Source organism: Alosa pseudoharengus, unplaced genomic scaffold (assembly GCF_046254945.1).
Source record: "Alosa pseudoharengus isolate Yale_2024_CS ecotype anadromous, Long Island Sound unplaced genomic scaffold, YU_APseudo_1.1 YU_APseudo_1.1_scf_13, whole genome shotgun sequence".
Classification (NCBI taxonomy): domain Eukaryota; kingdom Metazoa; phylum Chordata; class Actinopteri; order Clupeiformes; family Clupeidae; genus Alosa; species Alosa pseudoharengus.
The window spans coordinates 4,790,851-4,809,753 of record NW_027468598.1 but is presented as its reverse complement, the minus strand read 5'-3'; the positions used below and the strand labels follow the sequence as shown (position 1 = coordinate 4,809,753).

Genomic DNA, 18,903 nt, shown 5'->3' with positions numbered 1-18,903 from the left:
GTGAAAGCGGTTAACGTTAACGGCAGTGCTTCGTAATGTTACCTGACTCATCCTATGCTGTCATCACTGCTCAGTCGGGCTGATGCATGGTCTGCTCTTGGACCACCATATTCAGTTTATTAATTTGCCGTGAATTATTACACAAAATGTTCATTAAATGCACAAAGTATTCCTAGGTTAATGATTCATATGAATCATACAGTATGAAGGCTACAGTAGCCTAGCTAATGTTAACTAGCACTGCTAGCAGCATTAACATTACAACCTCCCTGCTTAGCTAACTCACCACAACTTTGTAGGTCTTGTCCCTCATGCTGCTGACCCTTACAAAACCCACAAACTGACTCTCGGACACACAACAGTCAATAATGTGACCCGATTTAAAGTGGCTTTCACCCCTTTGGACACTCACTAAAACATAATATTCATACCTGTGTTGCAGCATGTAGGCTAATGTTAGCTGCATTATGTAATGACATACAAGGTTAGCCTGCCTGCCTGAAAAGTTTGAGTGTTTAAACTAACATTTACAGTGGTCTATTTGATAGTGTATTGGCCCTGACTAAGTTCGTGTGATGTATAAACCCCAATCCTTGTTGATACAAGTACCAATATTCGTCAAGAAAGTTTTTAATCACATTAAGATTTTCGCCATAGGCAGTAAAAAACTCCTCCATCTTTGTCAATATTTTTCCGCTGAGAAAGTTTCAAACTATGAGACATTCTCTGCTATGACCATAACGGCCTTTCCACCAATCAGAGGCATATCACTGTGGGATTGTTCAGGATTGTGGGTAATGAAGTACTTTATCCAAGAGATCGCGAATAAAAGGCATTTATCTCAAAACAAGGTTAGTGCCCCACGAACTCTTGGTGTCTATAGGAGCATATACAATCGCTTAGTACAACCGTAGCTGGTTTTAAGTCTACCACGTGCAGTTAAGTTTTTATGGCTTACACCGCAATTGTCAATGGAGAAATTGCATTGACTTTTTACATCCGGCATCGGCTGTGGGCGGGACCGCAGCAATATAGACGACGATGTGCTCTGTACATTCCAATCTTGTAGCGCTGTTCATTGTGTGTAGGTATGAGACCATAATTATTGATCGTGGTAAGCTTTTCCGTAGTGTGTACTTCCACATGTGTCCCGCGAGGGGAATACAATGTCCGCCTTTTTCATTCTCAGCACAGCACCGTTGTAAGCTGTAGGTTACGGCCGCGCAGGAGTCACACATGATTTTGTATTTTATTGTTTGGGTTTATTAATGCCTTTAATGTGATAGGATAGTTGAGAACGACAGGAAGAGAGTTGGGGTGGTATCCAGAAAGGACCACGGGGCCGTTAATCGAACCCGGGTTGCTGGCGTAGGTGCAGGTGCCCCAGCCAGTTGCACCACGGCTGGGGCCAAGTCGCACAGGAGAGGAGAGGCAGAGGAGAAGCTAGGCCTACTGTAACAGATAGGGACAAGGGGGTGAATATTCCAGTAGGATGATTAATTAGGCTACAGGCTATTGAAATGAATGAATGAAAAGGCAAAAGTATAATAAAATAAATGTTATTTCTCTGACTATTTTAATTTACATCATTAATTAATATGAATGATATCAGGAATTCATTTCCAAGGAACTGCAAAGTGTGCTTGCTCAGGTGTGGTTCACCAACAGGAGCAGATAGTGGAATTTGGTGCTTTGAACTCAACTTGATCCAAGGATTCTAACGGCGCCTCATTTTTCAAAATTGGGCATACGGGTCAAAGGTTACATGTATTAATGCACATACAAAATGCCAGAACACATTTTGCTAGTTATAGCAACCCCTAGAGGTCAAAGGGAACAAACTTGTTTGTGTGCCCTCACAATGGAGCCCCAAGTTTTGTTTTGATAAATGAAAGTGTCACTGAGATATTATAAGTATAAGTATATACTCTTTTGATCCTGTGAGGGAAATTTGGTCTCTGCATTTATCCCAATCTGTGAATTAGTGAAACACACTCAGCACACAGTGAGGTGAAGCACACACTAATCCCGGCGCAGTGAGCTGCCTGCAACAACAGCGGCGCTCGGGGAGCAGTAAGGGGTTAGATGCCTTGCTCAAGGTTCACTTGAGCCGTGCCTACTGGTCGGGGTTCAAACCGGCAACCCTCCGGTTACAAGTCCGAAGCGCTAACCAGTAGGCCACGGACTTCATACATCAAAGCCTTGCTGAGATATGAACTCACTTCCTGCCTGGCGGCTTCGCGACTGATTTCGATTGGCTGTGATGGGTGAATAATTTCGAAGTAATACTTTTGTGTCTAAAGATCATGTACGTCAAGTTTCGTGAAGATTGGACAACATTTGTGACCTGTGAAACTTTAGTTTCGCTTTCACTAAAATCAAAGATACGGCTAAAATCCACCTAGGTCCAAATTGACGAAATAGGATGCGTTGAACGTTGATCCAATGTTTTAGAGTTGGAACGGTGTGGATATCTCAAAAGGCCTAGGGCCAGGAGCTGGCCAAAAAAGTGCCACACATAGGGCTAGGCTGCTGCTATTTTGTTGACTGCTATACCATTGAGGACTATTGAGTTCTGTCCATCATTTGGTGGTAAGTACAATTACTGTGATAAAATGATGATCACTTTTCAAAAAAAATGTTCAAGAGTAATATTATGGGTATTGTATCGGCCATAAAAATCATTATTGTGTTACTATGTTACAGTTATCATTATTGGCCCTAAAATTCCATGTCGGTGCACCTCTACAGCATTTCCACATGCCAGCTATGGTACGATAGCTGCTGCACTGTTTTGCTTGATGAGTGCACCTTTGTCCCACTAGAGGGTGCTGTCTTTTAAAGGTTCCTGGCCTAATCTGTTCATTCCTGTGTCTGTGTCTTTTGGTGTACAGATAAGTGAAGTGTTAATGTGTCATTAGACCAGTTACAAAACCAAAAAGACTTTTCACTTCACATCATTTCATATTCCTCAAGGTCAGTCTTTCCTGCCTTGCTGCTGTAGGCAGGGCTAGCCTGTACTTATTGGGATGTGTCTTCACAAAACATATCTATAAATTCACAGCTGACCCTTGGGAATAGCATGACATTGTCTTTCTTAGATTCTATTGAATAAAAATACAATCAGTCTGCATGCATGTGTAAAGTTGGATTTCAATGGAATAGGTTATTCCATATTGTTGACTAGAAACCCAGTTGCTGGATAAAATGTTTATCAAACACGTTTATCAAACGCTACTGTACCACAGATTGTTCACACATATCTTTCCCAATAAATAAATCAGTTTCGGTTTCAGTCTCTTTCAAAATACTGCATAACATACCAACCTAATTGCATGAAAGGTGAACCTGTTGTTCCTGTTGTCATCTGATGCTTGCAGAGCAACATTTCATCTTTTGTGTGTCGGCCGGTCAGGTGTGAGGGCTGAGATCCTGTGGATGTATAAAGGCAGCGGCTCCTTGTGAGATCTCAGTAGGTGTCACCTGAACTGCTGACAACATGAAGATCTTCCTCTGCACTCTGGTTCTCGGGCTTCTGTGCATCACAACAGGTGAGATGACCAGTCTGATTTGCATGCCACTCCTCTCTAATCATAGAGATATCGATAAGAAATGTAAATAATCCAGCGTATTATTTGCCATTGGTCAACTTCATCAGTGTTAAGAATATTGAATAGATGAATTAATTAAATAAATGTGTGCTCTCTCAAACAATCTTCTGAAATTGTAGAAAGCTTAAAGCTATTATAAAAGTTTTCAATATCACTACTGTCGGCATTCAGAAAACAGTGTCACACTGCTGTTGATGAATGATGACACAGCACAATGACGGGACAGCTAGCGCTGGATTTGCTTTTTTTCATGAACAACATAAGGGATATCAAAACCAAAAGTAAAAATGTACACGCATTGCATAACCTGTAAATATCACATCTGTCATAGAGCATCTGTTATGCTGTAGTCTTTAATTAATTTTATTTCATCATTATGATCTTTGTGATTTTTGATTGATGTGATCTAGCATCACTTTTTGGTTGCTGTTTGTTTTATAGAGGCTTGCTCATGCCAAATAAGAAGGTGTATAATAAACAATTCCTAAAGCTGTTGGATAGAGATCAAACTCGTCTGACTAGATCATTATATAAAATGTTGGCGAGTCAGGAATGACTATACCTACTTCAAAAGCATGCTTGTCTAATCAATTCATCTAAAGTTATTATCTCAAGTAATCTACTGAACATATCATACATGACTGATTTTCATGGAAGTTATGCACTTGATGTGTTCAATCAATTTACTCTCATGGACCTAATGTATTGTTAATGGAATGCAAACGTCTGCTCATTCTGTCAAATAGAAGTGCCTGTTGAGTAGTTGATTGTAATTGTTTATCGTAATAGTCATTATTCTGTGAATCTGACCTCCTGGCCTCTGTCCTCCACAGTGAACACTCTGAGATGCTACACTTGTGTGAATGGAGATTGCAAAACTGTGACAGAATGTCCGGCAGAGAGTAACTTCTGCAAAACTGTCTCCACTCGTGAGTATGCCACAGATGGCTTTAACAGTCCTGTTGCTAACACAGCCGTCTATCTTGGCTACAAGCATTTCTGTTTTCTCAACTTGAATTAATGCATCTACATGCTCTTGGCCTTGTCCTATCATCACTGGTCCATGAGACATTCTCTGCCTTAACTGACACTTTGCATGTGTATCAATGAGGAGAGCACTGGAGTTGTTTCTCCCAGTAACCCTGATGAGGACGGAACCCATTCCAGAGCAGGCATTCTAGGGTTTGGGGGGTTCCCTGGGTTCTCTGCCTTACCAGTGTTCTGTATTACAGCGGATGTGTTGACCAGAACATGTGAGGAGATCTGCACACCTGGTTACAACACACACTGCTGCATGACTGACCTGTGTGGATGATCAGCTTGGAGCCCTCCTGCAGCTGCAATTACACACACACACACACACACACACACACACACACACACACACACACACACACACACACACATACACCCATTGAACACAGATGAACACATAAGAAACACAGGCTAATGTATAATTATGCTTTCACAAACTAGCACTAAGACCTACACATACCGGTACACACACTTAGTCACACTCACACACAAAAATCAAAAATATGCATGACATTTAAATATCACAACACACAAATATTCTACATGCTTTCTCACATAACTATCACAGACACAGACACAGTGACACACACACAGACACACACATGCTTTAAGTAATGGATATAGACAAATGTCTAGTGGGCTTAATTATGTTACATTTGTGCAATATACACAATAACGTCTTAAAGCTCTCATCAGTAAAATTGGATTAAAACATTACATATAAATGCTGTGTCTTGTTTTTATTTCAGTGGATAATTTCTTGTAGTCTACCATTATTTGCTGTCATATAGCAGACTTTAATGTGCTCTTTGTGTATCAAACCCTTGGTGTTACCTTTACGGTAAGGGTACATGAATTATCATGAATTCATGCATGAATTGATTCATGATTTACATATTACTTCATTCCTTAATATCTCAATAATCATCACGAATTTACATGAGTTCATAGTCTGTAATTTATGACCTCATACATGAACAACACATCAACTAAAGCATTAAGTATGATGAGCACATCATTATGATTTATGATTTATTAAGAATGATCATGATGATTTCTTTTTCTGCAAAAAATGTAGTCATCACTACTCAAATTCTGATTTGAAGACAACTTGTGCAGTTCTCTAAACACATGCCATTGTTCAAACTTTAGTTGAGGGGACACAAACATGATGAACTCATGAGTAATTAACCTGACATACATGTAATCATGAAGATCATGCTTAAGAAATCATAAATCACAATGATGGACCTACCGTTCATGCATGAGGTCATTAATGACAGACTATGAACTCATGTAAATTCCTGATGATTTATAAGATATAAAGGAATGACGTAATGCATAAATCATAAATTAATAAATGCATGAATTCATGATAAGTCATGTACCCTTACTGTAAAGTGTTACAGAAGTTTGTGATGCCACACAAAGGAAACCTTTAATATTCTAGGCCCTAGTTTGAGGATAAAACAGCTGGTAGCACGTGCAGGGTTATACAATAAAGGACACACTTCAGAATAAGCAGGAAAAGCAGGAAGTGGGGAGCACCAGGTCCAAGTTACAGTAATTAACAAAAAGTTTGATTAATGCCGACCAATTGCATTGGCGAGCGATCCCTTTAAGGTGAATGCATCAGGTGAGATTAAAATACAAGATCACCACAGGTTCTGGTCATGCTTTTACTTACACAGAATAAATCATTATGTCACATAATTACAGCTTAGACCTGTTTCAAAATGCTGTCAATCTGACTATTATATCATTACTGTAATCAGGTCAGGCATGTTATTTTGTTATGTCTGGTGAACGCTGTGATAAGAACAGCTTTCCTACCCACACCTCCTTACAGAGAGAGAGAGAGAGGGAGAGAGAGAGGGAGAGAGAGAGAGAGAAAGAGAGAGAGAGGGGGAGAGAGAGAGAGAGGGGGGGGGGTGGGAGAGAGAGGGAGAGGGCTTCTCCTCACACTCCTGCTCTCAGACTCATGGCACCGGCTGGCAGGATCAGCAACACTGACAGTGTGGCAACACCCCATACATCTGGAGCAACTGGATTATCTACTGTAAATCCCTAAACAAATAGAGAAGTAAATGTCATCAAACATACTCGCACACACACACAAAGGTATAATAATACACTTAACATGGGGATGTGAGTCTCAACAAACATATTGCTTCAACCTCCCACACATATAAAAATATACCAAGCTCCCTTATTTGAGTTATCTTTCTCAGATTTAAAAACCCAAAAGGGCAGCTGACCTCGATATGAATGTAGATGTTGCGGTGATGCATCTGAAGTCAGGTCAAATGCCATTCATGGGTCTTACACATAAATCTCCATAGGATCTGTAATGTTATATAATTTCACAAATGACTTTTCCCTGGTTGGAATCGCTGTGCTGCTCACAGTCATAACCAAACTGTGGAATATGGGTCAGATGTGTATTAATCTTCCACTGCTTCACTTATTTCCTTTTCCATCAGAGCCAGTCCCATATTAAAGAGATCAAGGATTTGCTGACGACTCCTCACACTCCTGCTTTCAAACTCATGGCACCAGCTGGCAGGATCAGCAACACTGAACAGAATGACAGTGAGGACAGCTGAGGCTCCGTCCCAGAAGAGAGGATGCTGTAGTAGGCCTGTATTTGATCAGGACTCCGTCCCAGAAGAGAGGATGCTGTAGTAGGCCTGTATTTGATCAGGACTCTTACTGGAAACAGTGGAGGAAAGAGTAACACACACCTCACTCTGAACCTTGGTAGCCGCATCACTTCTACTTGTCAATTCCAGTGATGCCAGTAACGCGTAAGTCTATTTTGACCACTTTTTTCAGTAATGAGTAATCTAACGCGCTACTATTTACAAACCAGTAATCAGATTAAACTTATCTAAATTACTGTGCGTTACTATTTTTGTAATTTTCCTTAATAAAAAGATATATTCTTTGCTTTCTTCTTGTCTTGGGGATTAATGTCATGTAGGCTATGCTCACGTTTTCAGCATGAGGACAATTCACGTGCAGCGACACAAACGTAAACAACAATGGAGGGAGAGAGAGAGATGCACATTTCATCAGTCATTACTTTGAGTTTGTGTCAGCTAAACATGACAACATTAAGGTACATTCTACATTCTGTGCTGGCGACAAAGTGCTGTCTAGCTAGACATCCCAAGTCTCCCGAAGTTTTGGGAGTCTCCCACATATTGATAGCGGCTTCCTGACGCCCGCAAATTACATAAAATCTCCCGGAACCTAGAGCGAACAAGGGCGCGCATGCCAGACCGGACTTCAAATCAAAGATTCTAGAATCTTTGCTTCAAATCGCGTGTGCATAGCTTAATGCGCACACAACGGAGAGAGAGAGGAGTGGTGCGTTTGTGCCTGAAGCGCATCCAAGACAGAGAGCATCCTGGTCTGTTTTGCTAAATCAACCAATCAGTTTTCAGTGTAAGTGCTTTATATCTCTTTTCTCCCAAACATAATTAATCAGTTCAGTCAGTGTATCTAGGAACAGAAGCGTCATGGCAGCGTCAGTGCCCCTCAAAAAGGAAGATTTAAGACCCATTTCACATCAGACTACACAAAAGTGTACCCAATTGTCTCAAAAGATTAAAACATAATGATAATCTTGCACACTGCACTGTTTGTAACAGCGACTTTAGCATTACTCACGGCAGGTTAAATGATTGCAAAAGACTTGTTGAGGTGAGTTTAACAAGTGTAATTTCATTTGTATATTACTCAGGCCTATAGGCTACAAGATGGCTAGTTGCCAAGGCTAAATGAAAAAAAATCTACATATTTTACTATAACAATTTCTATCAATAGACCTTCCTTATTTGGTGTACTTAGACATTATTGAACAAACATCTGAATTTCAGTATCTATGTAGGTTAGGTTGGGATGTCTGCTATACATTGCTGTTAAAATGCACTTCCAGTATAGTGAGTATTGGCAATCATTTTTATGTTGAGGCGTTGGGGGTGTTGTCGGCAGCTGCTGAAAGTAACTAATAAAGTAACTTGTAATCTAACTTAGTTACTTTTAAAATCAAGTAATCAGTAAAGTAACTAAGTTACTTTTTAAAGGAGTAATCAGTAATCAGTAATCAGATTACTTTTTCAAGGTAACTGTGGCAACACTGGTCAATTCACATAGTCCAAGATACAAGACTATTGAGGCCAGAGAAATCGAGCTCCTTACATGATTGCAAAGAGACCATTTTTTCTTAGACCATTGTAACAATACACTAGATTGCCATTTTACCCTCTGGGTGGCAGGTGAAAGTTGACCTGAAAGGGTTGGCAGGAATACTGCCAGTCTTCATTTAAACAAACACACCTTAGAGAGCTATTTAGCAGAACTGTTAACAACATGACTTAACTTGTTTATTTCCCTTCTCAGGATGTCAAAGTAGCCTACATACTGCACACTTCAGATCATATTCAGCTTCAGCATTCTATCTCCCAACACATGCTCTGGGAAGAACATAAACTGGTCAGTAACACACATACCCTATGACACACCAGGGTCTGCAGGTGTGCTTGTGGCATTCCCCTTGTTGCTGACCTGCTCTGAAGCATTATTGTCTTGCAACACAGTGACAACACTAGCCTGAAGAGGATTTCCCCCAAACTGTATGTAACTTCCCCTTTTCACCTCCTCGGTGTATCACATGTATGACAATGCTGTTGGACTTCTAGACTATGCCGGACGGAGCTCTGATTTGGAATGGCCCACATTGTGAGGACATTCCTCTCCACCTGACAGCCTGTCTACACATCTAAATTATTAGTTTTTCTCGATCGTTTTGATGCTTGTGTCAACTCTGACATCACATTCTCAAAACAGTTAACACCCGTGTCTGAACAAAAGCACTCTGGCCAAAATGACACATTTTGCTTGCAAAAGGCTGTTACTCTGTCAAAACACTTAAAACATGCAGCAAAAGCAAATATTGCCTTCAAACAACACATCCTGTCGTCAAATCACGGTGTGATTTCAATCAATCATTATACACACTGGACAACAAAATGCAAAATCTAGTTCTCAAAATGAGCATTTTTGCTATGTCTGTTCCATTTCTTTCTAATTTTTCTGGTATCAGAAAAAAAACTGTGAAAAGACGAAATGTTCTGAATAAAACATAAATTATTCATTCCTCCCAAGATGTAACTGTCATTGACAAGTAAGACCTACACTAAACCCCTAGGCAAGACAAATTTCATAGAACTACAACTTGTTATTTTTCATTGTAATAGACCTACTGTACAGTAAACACCTTTTGTACTGTTTTCTTCACCCAATGGGCAATACAGTACTTTGTCTAAATGTGCATTAGATCTACAGTATAAATAGCAACAAAGAACAGACATGACATCTCATATGGATAATGAATGATGGCTGATTGAAGAATTGTGCAAAGGAGTTTCACACAGGTGTATCAGAGATTCAGATTTATGCAAGGAATCTATACCACCTGTGAAAAGATGTTTTCCTTTTGTTTGGCACAGGAAAACCAATAGAGTTTGGGGTTTTTGAATGGCATCCGTGTTAACTGTTTTGCAAAAGGGTGTGAAAAATGTGTGAACCCAATGAAAATGTGTCAACACATTCGCAAGAGATGACTTCTGCTGTGCAAACAAAGTGTTCATGAAGACCAAGTGGATCCCAGTTTCCTTAAGCAGGTCAAAGCAATCGAGAAAAACTGTAAGTAGCACTTGGCCCAGAGGACTTTTGGTCTGGACTGGTAAACCTTTTGGAGTAACATGAGAAGGTGTTTGAGGTAATTACCTGAGGTATTGTATCAGTGTGTTGAACTGGAAAGCTGCACAATCTGGTTTTCAACCATGTGAGAGTTCTTGTCATAAAATAATAACTACTGGTATATGCATGCACAGCATGTAAGGTATATTATGTATTACAGTTTTTCTCAGTCGCTTTGGTGCTTTTTTCAGATCAGAATGAAAATTCTCATAACTATTAGTTCAACCTCCACAACATTTAGTCATTTGTGCACATCATACTAGCAATTTCTCCTTCCTCTAAACAAATTGCAAATACTTTTGGACATGTATCAGTTGCTTTCATACAATTATCTGCTGTTTTTTAACATTATCATTTGCTTATGTCATGTCAGTCAAAATGAACTATACTTATGAATGCTGAATAGTCGTTTCCAATAAAACTAATAGTCTTCATTTCATTGCTTGAGTCATTACATACAAAATTGTTGAACTAGTTATCAAATTCTGTCACAATGCTGTAGAATTGCAAAGACCATACAATAAAAAATGTACGTATTCAGTGTCTTGTACACACTTACTCACCTAACTACAGCAATGTATAACTTTACTGTAGTTTTCAAATGGCTGTGCAAGTGCTGTATAGTCCTGTCTTGAGCATGTTCAGGTAGTGTCACCGAGTTCTGACCTTTTTTGCATTGGAAAACACTGAGAGAACTGTCATAATGAAAACATGACAAAGCCATTTGACTATCTTGTTCATAAACGATGGTGTCAAGACTTCTCATTTTGATGACACTGACAGTTTCATTGACATGAATACCTGCTTTTGAGGAATGGACTATCCATTTTGAGCAAGTGACGTGCTTTTGCAGGTCATCCACTAGGTTTTGCAGTTTGCACTAATTGTTTTGAGAATTGCACTAACTGCTGTGCAAATGTTAATAGTGATGTGAGAAAAGCACCAAAGCGACTGAGAAAAAATGTAATTAACAATATCCATATTTTTCATATCTTATAATATTTGTTACATCCGTATAATTTCCTATTTAATTGGCTGTTGTGTTGTTCAGCATATTCCATTGCAATTTGTTTTTGAATGTGAGTGTGTCTCTGTGTGTATGTCTGTGTGTTTTTGAATGTGAGTGTGTCTCTGTGTGTATGTGTGTTTTGAATGTGAGTGTGTCTCTGTGTGTATGTCTATGTGTCTTTTGAATGTGAGTGTGTCTCGGTGTGTATGTGTGTTTTGCCCACACACCGTGTCCTGCTGTCTGCTCAGTCTCTCAGGCTTGACCTACATCTGTCAGCGGCAAGCTCAACTCAGAGGGGCTCCAAAAACACAAGTCGCCTCACACGCACCCACACACACACACACACACACACACACACACACACACACACACACACACACACACACATCTGTGCATAACATTGTCTGTGGGCCTCAGGACAGTTTAGTTTCCACTTGTGTTCACCTGACCATACTAAGACACTCAGACACAAAGATAAAGGCAGCCACATACACACAAACACATACACATGCACACACTCACCAGCCCACACAAACAAGGCTGCTGTGCTTCCTGTAGCATTACATATAGAGACACACTATAACCGGCTCACCAGCTAGTACTGTAGATGCTCTAGTATAGGATTTGGGTGCAGAGCTGTGGTCACATGGTGCCCTTGTCGATTGCCAGGATTTCCTCTTTCCTGAATTAGATTTGTTTTTCTTTTTTTTCGGGAATGTAGTGACTGTCTGACTTTGCCAAAATGATTTATCATCTATCTATTCACTAGTAAGCTGCCCTGGAAATTAGTCCCTGATGGAATTATCATTCGAGGGAATTTGAGTGGGTTTTTCTGGCTGATGCAATTATAATTGCTCTACAGACAAGCCAGTAGACATTTAGCAGCAACTGAATAATGCATAGTGCACTGAGATTTGTTGAAGTATGCCTTTTATGTGAACTACAAGGAAATAGGTCAGTCTTTGACAGAGAGCATCATGTCTCTTAAAGCGTCTATGTGTCTCTGCTGTATTACATGCTGGGAGAAACATTATCAACCCAAATCATCTATTTTTGAGTGATATCAAGATGAAAGTTTTCTTGAATCATGTGTCAGTAATCCGGTCTTTCATTGTAGGCTACACTAAAATAAATTTCACCCCTTGGGCATCTCCTGTTTTGTGGTCACAGTCTGTACTGCTCTACATGTTGTCCATGTGTTCAACTTTCCTTCAGACTATTTTGCCACCATTCCTATGTGTGTTTTGCCTAGGGGCCTCATGTCGGAGTTAATCAGACTTATTCAGTAGTGCTTGAGGCTTGTTTACTTGTTATCAGGCTATGAGTGGTCGATGCTGAGGGGCTTCTGTATAGTGAAATCTGTCTCGTATGGGGATGGTCCCTCGCCATCTATTGGATTACGGCAGGGATTTCATTCAGTATTAATCTGTGGCAGGCAGCCTCAAGCACAGGGTGCAGCTGTTGGCTGTCTGCTCGGTGCCCCTGTTGTTTGTGCATGTGTGTGGGTGTGTTTGTGTTTGTGTTTGTGTGAACTGGTGGTCTAGTGGAGAAGACCCCTCTCGTGCTCTTCTCTCGAGTCAGGATGAATCTCTTCTGCTTCTCTCTGGTAAGATGAACTCTTGCTTGTTTGACTTTTCTGCTGTTGACAGCTCCACAGACTACTCCAGCCACACAACACACAGGTAGAATAGGAGAGAAAGAGAGAGAGAGAAAGAGAGAGGGGGACAGGGTGGAGGAGGAGAGAGTGACAGAAGGAGGTGGGGAAAAAGGAAAACTAAACACTAGAGGAAGGACTAAGAGACTCAAACTGGGTTGGAGTTATAGCTCCATGTATCATGCTTGTGTCTGCTTCTCACTATTGCTGTTTGCCTATACAGATGATTTGTGTAGTAATGTACTATGCGTCCATAACAATATCTTCTGGTCAGAACAATACATGATGACAACACATCACATTGGTGTGCATGCGTTTCACATATAGTTGTCTGATATGATGTGATATGTTGTCTGTGTGTGAGAGATATCAGTGAGAGTATAACAGGAGTTTCATAGAAAGAGGGCAACATGTGCATGGTGGTGAAATGGCATTGTGAAAACTCCAATCCCCTGACAGATGTTGGCTCTGTTTGCTGCGATTCAGGATTAATATCACGGGAGTCGTTATGCCCCATTTCAAGATCGGTATGCCTCTGAATGAAGTTACGTGGAGCCACGTGAGCTACATAGGCCGATGTCCCTCACTCGGATAAATATGTTCATGTCCTGGAAAATAAGAGGATCTAGAGAACGTGTAGATTTCCCCTCCTCCTCTTTCCCCACTTCTCTACCACAGTTAAGAATTTCAGGAGAACAATGCATGAACAGACAATAAGTAGAAATTCAGAAAATGTATTTACTGACTGTCTCCTTAAATCAAAGACATTTACAGTGACAGTGAGAGGGAGTGTATGCTCTTATGAGGCAAATTAAATAAGTCAGATGCTCATGTGGCCTGAAACTGTAACTCTATGAGTCATTCATGCTAGCACCACCTTCAATTCGCCCGAAGTGGAGTTCACCTGACTGACACTCATAAACTCATATACTGTACAATAACATACTTTCAGCTGTTTTCCTCCCCTCACCCCTTTGCTCTTGTGTCCTGTGCAGGAAGGCTCTCTGGACAGTCTGTATGAGGCTGTGCAAGACTCGAGTAACACAGAGGTGTACAGCGTCCCCACCAGATCCCGCAGTCATGCTGGCCTGCTGGATGAGCACAGTAAATGGAATGCATCTCGTCGCTGTAGCTCCACGGTATGATCCCTCCCGTATTAGAATGCCACGGTTCAGTTGTCAGAAAACTGTCTTGCAACATCTCACTCATACTTTACTGTTTTCCTCCCATCCCTTTGAAGTCAACATACTGAATGTACACTGAATCAGCTGACCTTCACATAACCTGATGTGAAAAATGATAACAAGTGTTTTACAACTTGAGAGCAGATAGTTAACAAAACATATGTTCTTTTTCTTTAGGACTTCTCCTATGCCAGTAATAGCACCTCAAGGAAGAAGACCAGGTGAGCTGGGTCTAGTGTGCTTCTACACTTCAGGGTTATGGGAGAGTGAAAGTCTGGTGCCCTCTTTACCATGGGAGCAAAATGGTCACAAAGACCCTCAATCCTGTAGGAGATAATACCTATGGATGAGGCTGTTGCTTGATTCCTGTTGCTCTATCCTATATAGCCTTTACACTATAAGCTTTCAAGCATCTGTCTATTTATACCCAGCCGGGTGCTCTTAAGGATGAGATGGGCTGGAGCAGCAAAGCTGCATTAGGTAGAGAACCACTGAATTCCAAGTGTTCATTTGAAACTAAAAGCATGCATTATGTTCATTAAAATGGACTGCTGGTGAATAGCCGTTTGGGCAGTTGAAACACAAGAAAAACATTTGCTTTGGGCAGTTATGATAGTGTGGCTGAGTGCATGTTCCCCACGCAAGCATTTTAAGTGGATTCAGATCATCCACTTAAAAATCCCAGCCTCAACTCTTTCACTATTGAGGTCACAGAGATATGTGAGTGCTCTTACAGATCTTTCTAAGAAGAAAGCAGCTGTTTGACTCAAATATCATGCCCTTACATGGGGTGAAAAAGCAGCATGGCGAGAAATCCCCATTGAAAGTTCCTTTCTGCAAAAAAGCTTTTGGCATGACAGGGAGGGTGACCCAGTGAAGGATTAAACCCCTTCCCTTAAAAATCTACTTAAAACCACTTCAAATCAATGGCCGAGACTGCTCCGACTCCCGCTGCTTGCAGATCACAGCAAACCTTCATGGGGTAGTTAACCTTGGGAAGGTTGCAAACTGCATGTGGGAATGCCAAGGGTGGCTCTGATTTAGCTGGGAGGGCAGACTCTAGCAGACTTTGTAAGGGGCATGCAATGTTCTCTGCATATAGAAACAGACCCTATACTGTATGTGCATGTTCACAGTAGGGGGAACTCCAGCTTTTGGCTATATGTTTGTTTTTATGATTGCAGAGATATGTATCATCTATTTTTCTTTTTCAGTGGGATGGTGTCAAAATCTGTGTCAGACAATGAATCCCTAGGTATGTGAATTCAAGCTAACTTTGTTAGAATTGAGGAAAGGCAGTAAGAGTCGGTTAGTTAGTTATTGTTATTAATAAACAAGCATTGTAATCATTGCAATTCAAATATGTCATGGGAATAATAGCACAATAGGAATCCTCTGGTCTCAGAACTGCACAGACACACAAAATAAGCGTTCATTTCTGCTCTATTCCACACAATACACTTATGTTGGTGCTGTGGATATAGACCAGAGGAAAGGGTCTGCAATAGTAAAGTAATAGAGAGGCAATGATGAAGTAAAACAACTCTCTCTCAAACAAGGTTACACAAATGCATTCACAAAATAAAGCGTGGGGTAATCCAGCTTCTGTGAGGAGAGCCAGACATTGTAACCTACTTGTTGTCTGAGCAGCAAATGCATTTTTATCAGTTTCCTCTAAGGGCCCACGTGACATGGTGCAACTCATCAGCAAATCCAAATGTAATGGTTTTGCTTTTTTCCCCCTCCTGAAGATAATGCCTCCTGCAGTAATGGGCCTCCACTCTGGCTGCCTGCCAGAAACCCAGAAGATTTACTCCACATCAAGAACAATCAGAATGAAGGTAAATGCTCAGAGGATTTGTGTGGGCTTCGGTGGGGGTAAAGCTTTTCCCTTCACACCCTTTTAAGAGTGCCAAGCAGCCAACCACAAGCCGTATTGCAGAGGTATTGGTGGCCAGATGAGACTAGAATGGATATGGCACCAAATCCTCCTTAGAGGCGCCAGAGGAGGGAGGCAGACATCAGTGTGGAGCGTGCAGGGTCTTAAGGCACTTGGCTGTCATGTGCTCATGTGGAGACAGATGGACTTTCTGAGCAAACAGATTCTGCAATGGAGCCTCACTATACACGCCCAAATCACAGCAAGATAGCTAGATCGATCGATAGATAGATAGATAGATAGATAGATAGATACTTTATTGATCCCCAAGGGGAAATTCAAGTAGCTCAAGACATCACACACAACATACACTACAACATAAACAAGATGATAAAAAGAAATAACAAATCCCATAAGGACAGTAAAACTAAATCAAGGATCCACATTAATGTACTAAGGATGTATAAGCATGAGGCACTAGGGCAGGGACTGACCCTGTGTTTCAGCAACTCTTACCCTGACACAGACCCTGTTCAGATCCAAACACTGAGCATGAGAATACAGCATACACCCTTTATGTTTGTTTACCAAGCTTTGTAGCTTTTTTGTACACAGACAAGCTGAATAGGAGGGAAATGCAAATGCAGTATCAATTTGCCTCCCAAAGGCAGGCAGGCAGGCAGGCACTTTCCATGATTAAGCTCTGTGGACTAAGCACTCATTAAGGGGAAGTGATTTCCCTGTTGAACAGAAGATCCTGATTTTTCCCCTGATTCAGCAGACAGGGCAGTGCTTCACTAAAAGGACTCTCGTCTATTGGAGTCCCCTATGGCATATTTCAATAGCTAATCCTTACCCATTGTATTTTCATCCTGATTACATATTAAAGATCATTAAAAGCAACTGGGTGTCTATGTGAGTGTGTGTGTATGTGTGTGTATGTGTGTGTGTGTGTGTGGGGGGGGGGGGTATTTTATGGAAAGTAACGTTGGCTTTAATATGTTTTTTTTATGATTAGAGCTGGAACCCTCTGTGACACAGTTACACCACAGGACATCACAAGAAAATCTATACCCAAAAATGTCAAGACCACTGAAGGTGAGACCTTGTCTGACGTTGTAGTATCACTTGTTCAGACGTGCTGCTGAATGGAGATGAGTGTTCTGACCTCATCATTGTTCTCCCGTTGTGGCTCCTAGCTTGTCTGCTGTGAGGAATACACCCCCAACCAACAGCTTCAAAGAGCTGCGGTGAGTTCAACGTCCTGCCGGCACATCTCAGCACTATCCCCCTCCCTCCCCCACCTTCTGTCCCCTTTGCCCTGTGCATGCTTGTTGTCCTAAATGGGGGTAATCACTTAGCACAGACGCTGATTGCATTGCACTGTACAGATGGTGCAGAGAGAGGGTGAGAGGGCTCTCCTCCACTGACTTGTTAATCCTCACATAACATGTTGAGAGTGTGATAGGGGAGAGAGAGAGTGATTAAGTGTGTGTGTGTGTGTATGTGTGCGTGTGTGTGTGTGTGTGTGTGTGTGTGTGTGTGTGTGTCTGTGTGTCTGTGTGTGTGTGTGTGTGTGTGTGTGTGTGTGTGAGTGTGTGTGTGTGTAGGCTACTGTATACTGTATGTATATAGCTGCACTCAGTTATTTCACTTATAACTGTTTCACTAAGTACTGGCAAAGGCAAGGAGCTGCCAGGCCAAATGGTAGCAACTGTGAGACTCATGGCCAGACGGGCCAGACAGAAGCCTTAAGCACATGAGACTGATGAGACTGGAATGGGATTTCAGCCCAAACAGGATGAAGCACTCACACCTGACTGATAGAGAGAGAGGTGCAAAGGCCAGTTGGGAATGCACCTGAGTGTTTTACAGGGCCTGATGAGTTTTCCTATTCAGACCCAATCGGTCATATGGCTCCATCTGATGAGATTTTCTATTCATGTACTTATTTTATTCTATTTTTATTTTTAATCACTAGACTGTCACAAAAAACAAAGATATAAGAGAGTCAAGAGGAACGACCAGGAAAAGTCAAAAGTCTGGGAAGAAAGGAAATGGAAATGTCAGACCAAGAAACACAAGCAAGCCTACAGGTGCCTGCAGAACAATATTATATTTATATATTTATATTCTAAAATATTCTATGGCAATGATATTAACAATGTGTAAGGTAAGTTATACTTTATTGTCCCCAAAGTGACATTTGTTTTGGACTCCAGCCACTTCATCACGTCACATGTTACAGACTTACTCAGCATACATGACACCCACATGACACATCAATTAAGCATGTACTTCACTTCAAGACACTGCATCACACATTTCCCAACATAAGCTACTCAACAGCATCACAGACATCTACATGATAGAGTTGCAGCTCATACAGAAATGTGCTCAGACCTCACATGGGTCCATTATAAAAAGGAGAATAAACAAAAACATATGGTAAGCACTATATAATGAGCCATAAAATACACTGCTTGTGTGTGTAATACAATAGAAATCTAGGTATGGAGAATTACTTATAAAATGTATAAATAAAATGAAATCGGTTTCTATTTGTAGGTAAAGGTCGCTCAAAAAGTCGTGGCCCAAGCCCAGCAGCAGCTGCAGCAGCCCTGGAGAACGGCGTCCACAGACTGGACCTCAGGGATGGGGGCGCACCAGGCTCCAGGGAGCGCCAGAGTTGGAGCGCCCCAATCGAGGCAACCCAAGTCTGGTGTCCCTCTTACCATACCTGCCGCAGACCTCACACCGAG

General features: G+C 41.2%; 1 protein-coding gene and 1 long non-coding RNA gene across 2 annotated transcripts; both read left to right on the top strand.

Moving 5' to 3' along the window:
- Positions 1-3,441: 3,441 nt before the first annotated feature.
- LOC143121051 (uncharacterized) lies at positions 3,442-5,371 on the top strand. The gene is made up of 3 exons (XM_076281452.1): positions 3,442-3,551; positions 4,445-4,540; positions 4,844-5,371. The coding sequence occupies exons 1-3, from the start codon at positions 3,500-3,502 to the stop codon at positions 4,924-4,926; spliced, it is 231 nt and encodes a 76-aa protein (XP_076137567.1). The 5' UTR covers positions 3,442-3,499; the 3' UTR covers positions 4,927-5,371.
- A 10,651-nt stretch (positions 5,372-16,022) lies between these two features.
- Positions 16,023-18,224, top strand: LOC143121501 (uncharacterized). Its single transcript, XR_012986503.1, has 4 exons — positions 16,023-16,103; positions 17,160-17,239; positions 17,341-17,391; positions 18,123-18,224. It is a non-coding gene; the product is annotated as an uncharacterized LOC143121501 (long non-coding RNA).
- The last annotated feature ends 679 nt before the right edge of the window (positions 18,225-18,903 follow it).

Bases quoted from the DNA above. Each gene is read 5' to 3' on its own strand.
- LOC143121051 (XM_076281452.1), top strand. From the start codon at position 3,500: ATGAAGATCTTCCTCTGCACTCTGGTTCTCGGGCTTCTGTGCATCACA. The intron at 3,552-4,444 runs GTGAGATGACCA...TGTCCTCCACAG, and splicing joins GCTTCTGTGCATCACAACAG to TGAACACTCTGAGATGCTAC. The intron at 4,541-4,843 runs GTGAGTATGCCA...TCTGTATTACAG, and splicing joins CTGCAAAACTGTCTCCACTC to CGGATGTGTTGACCAGAACA.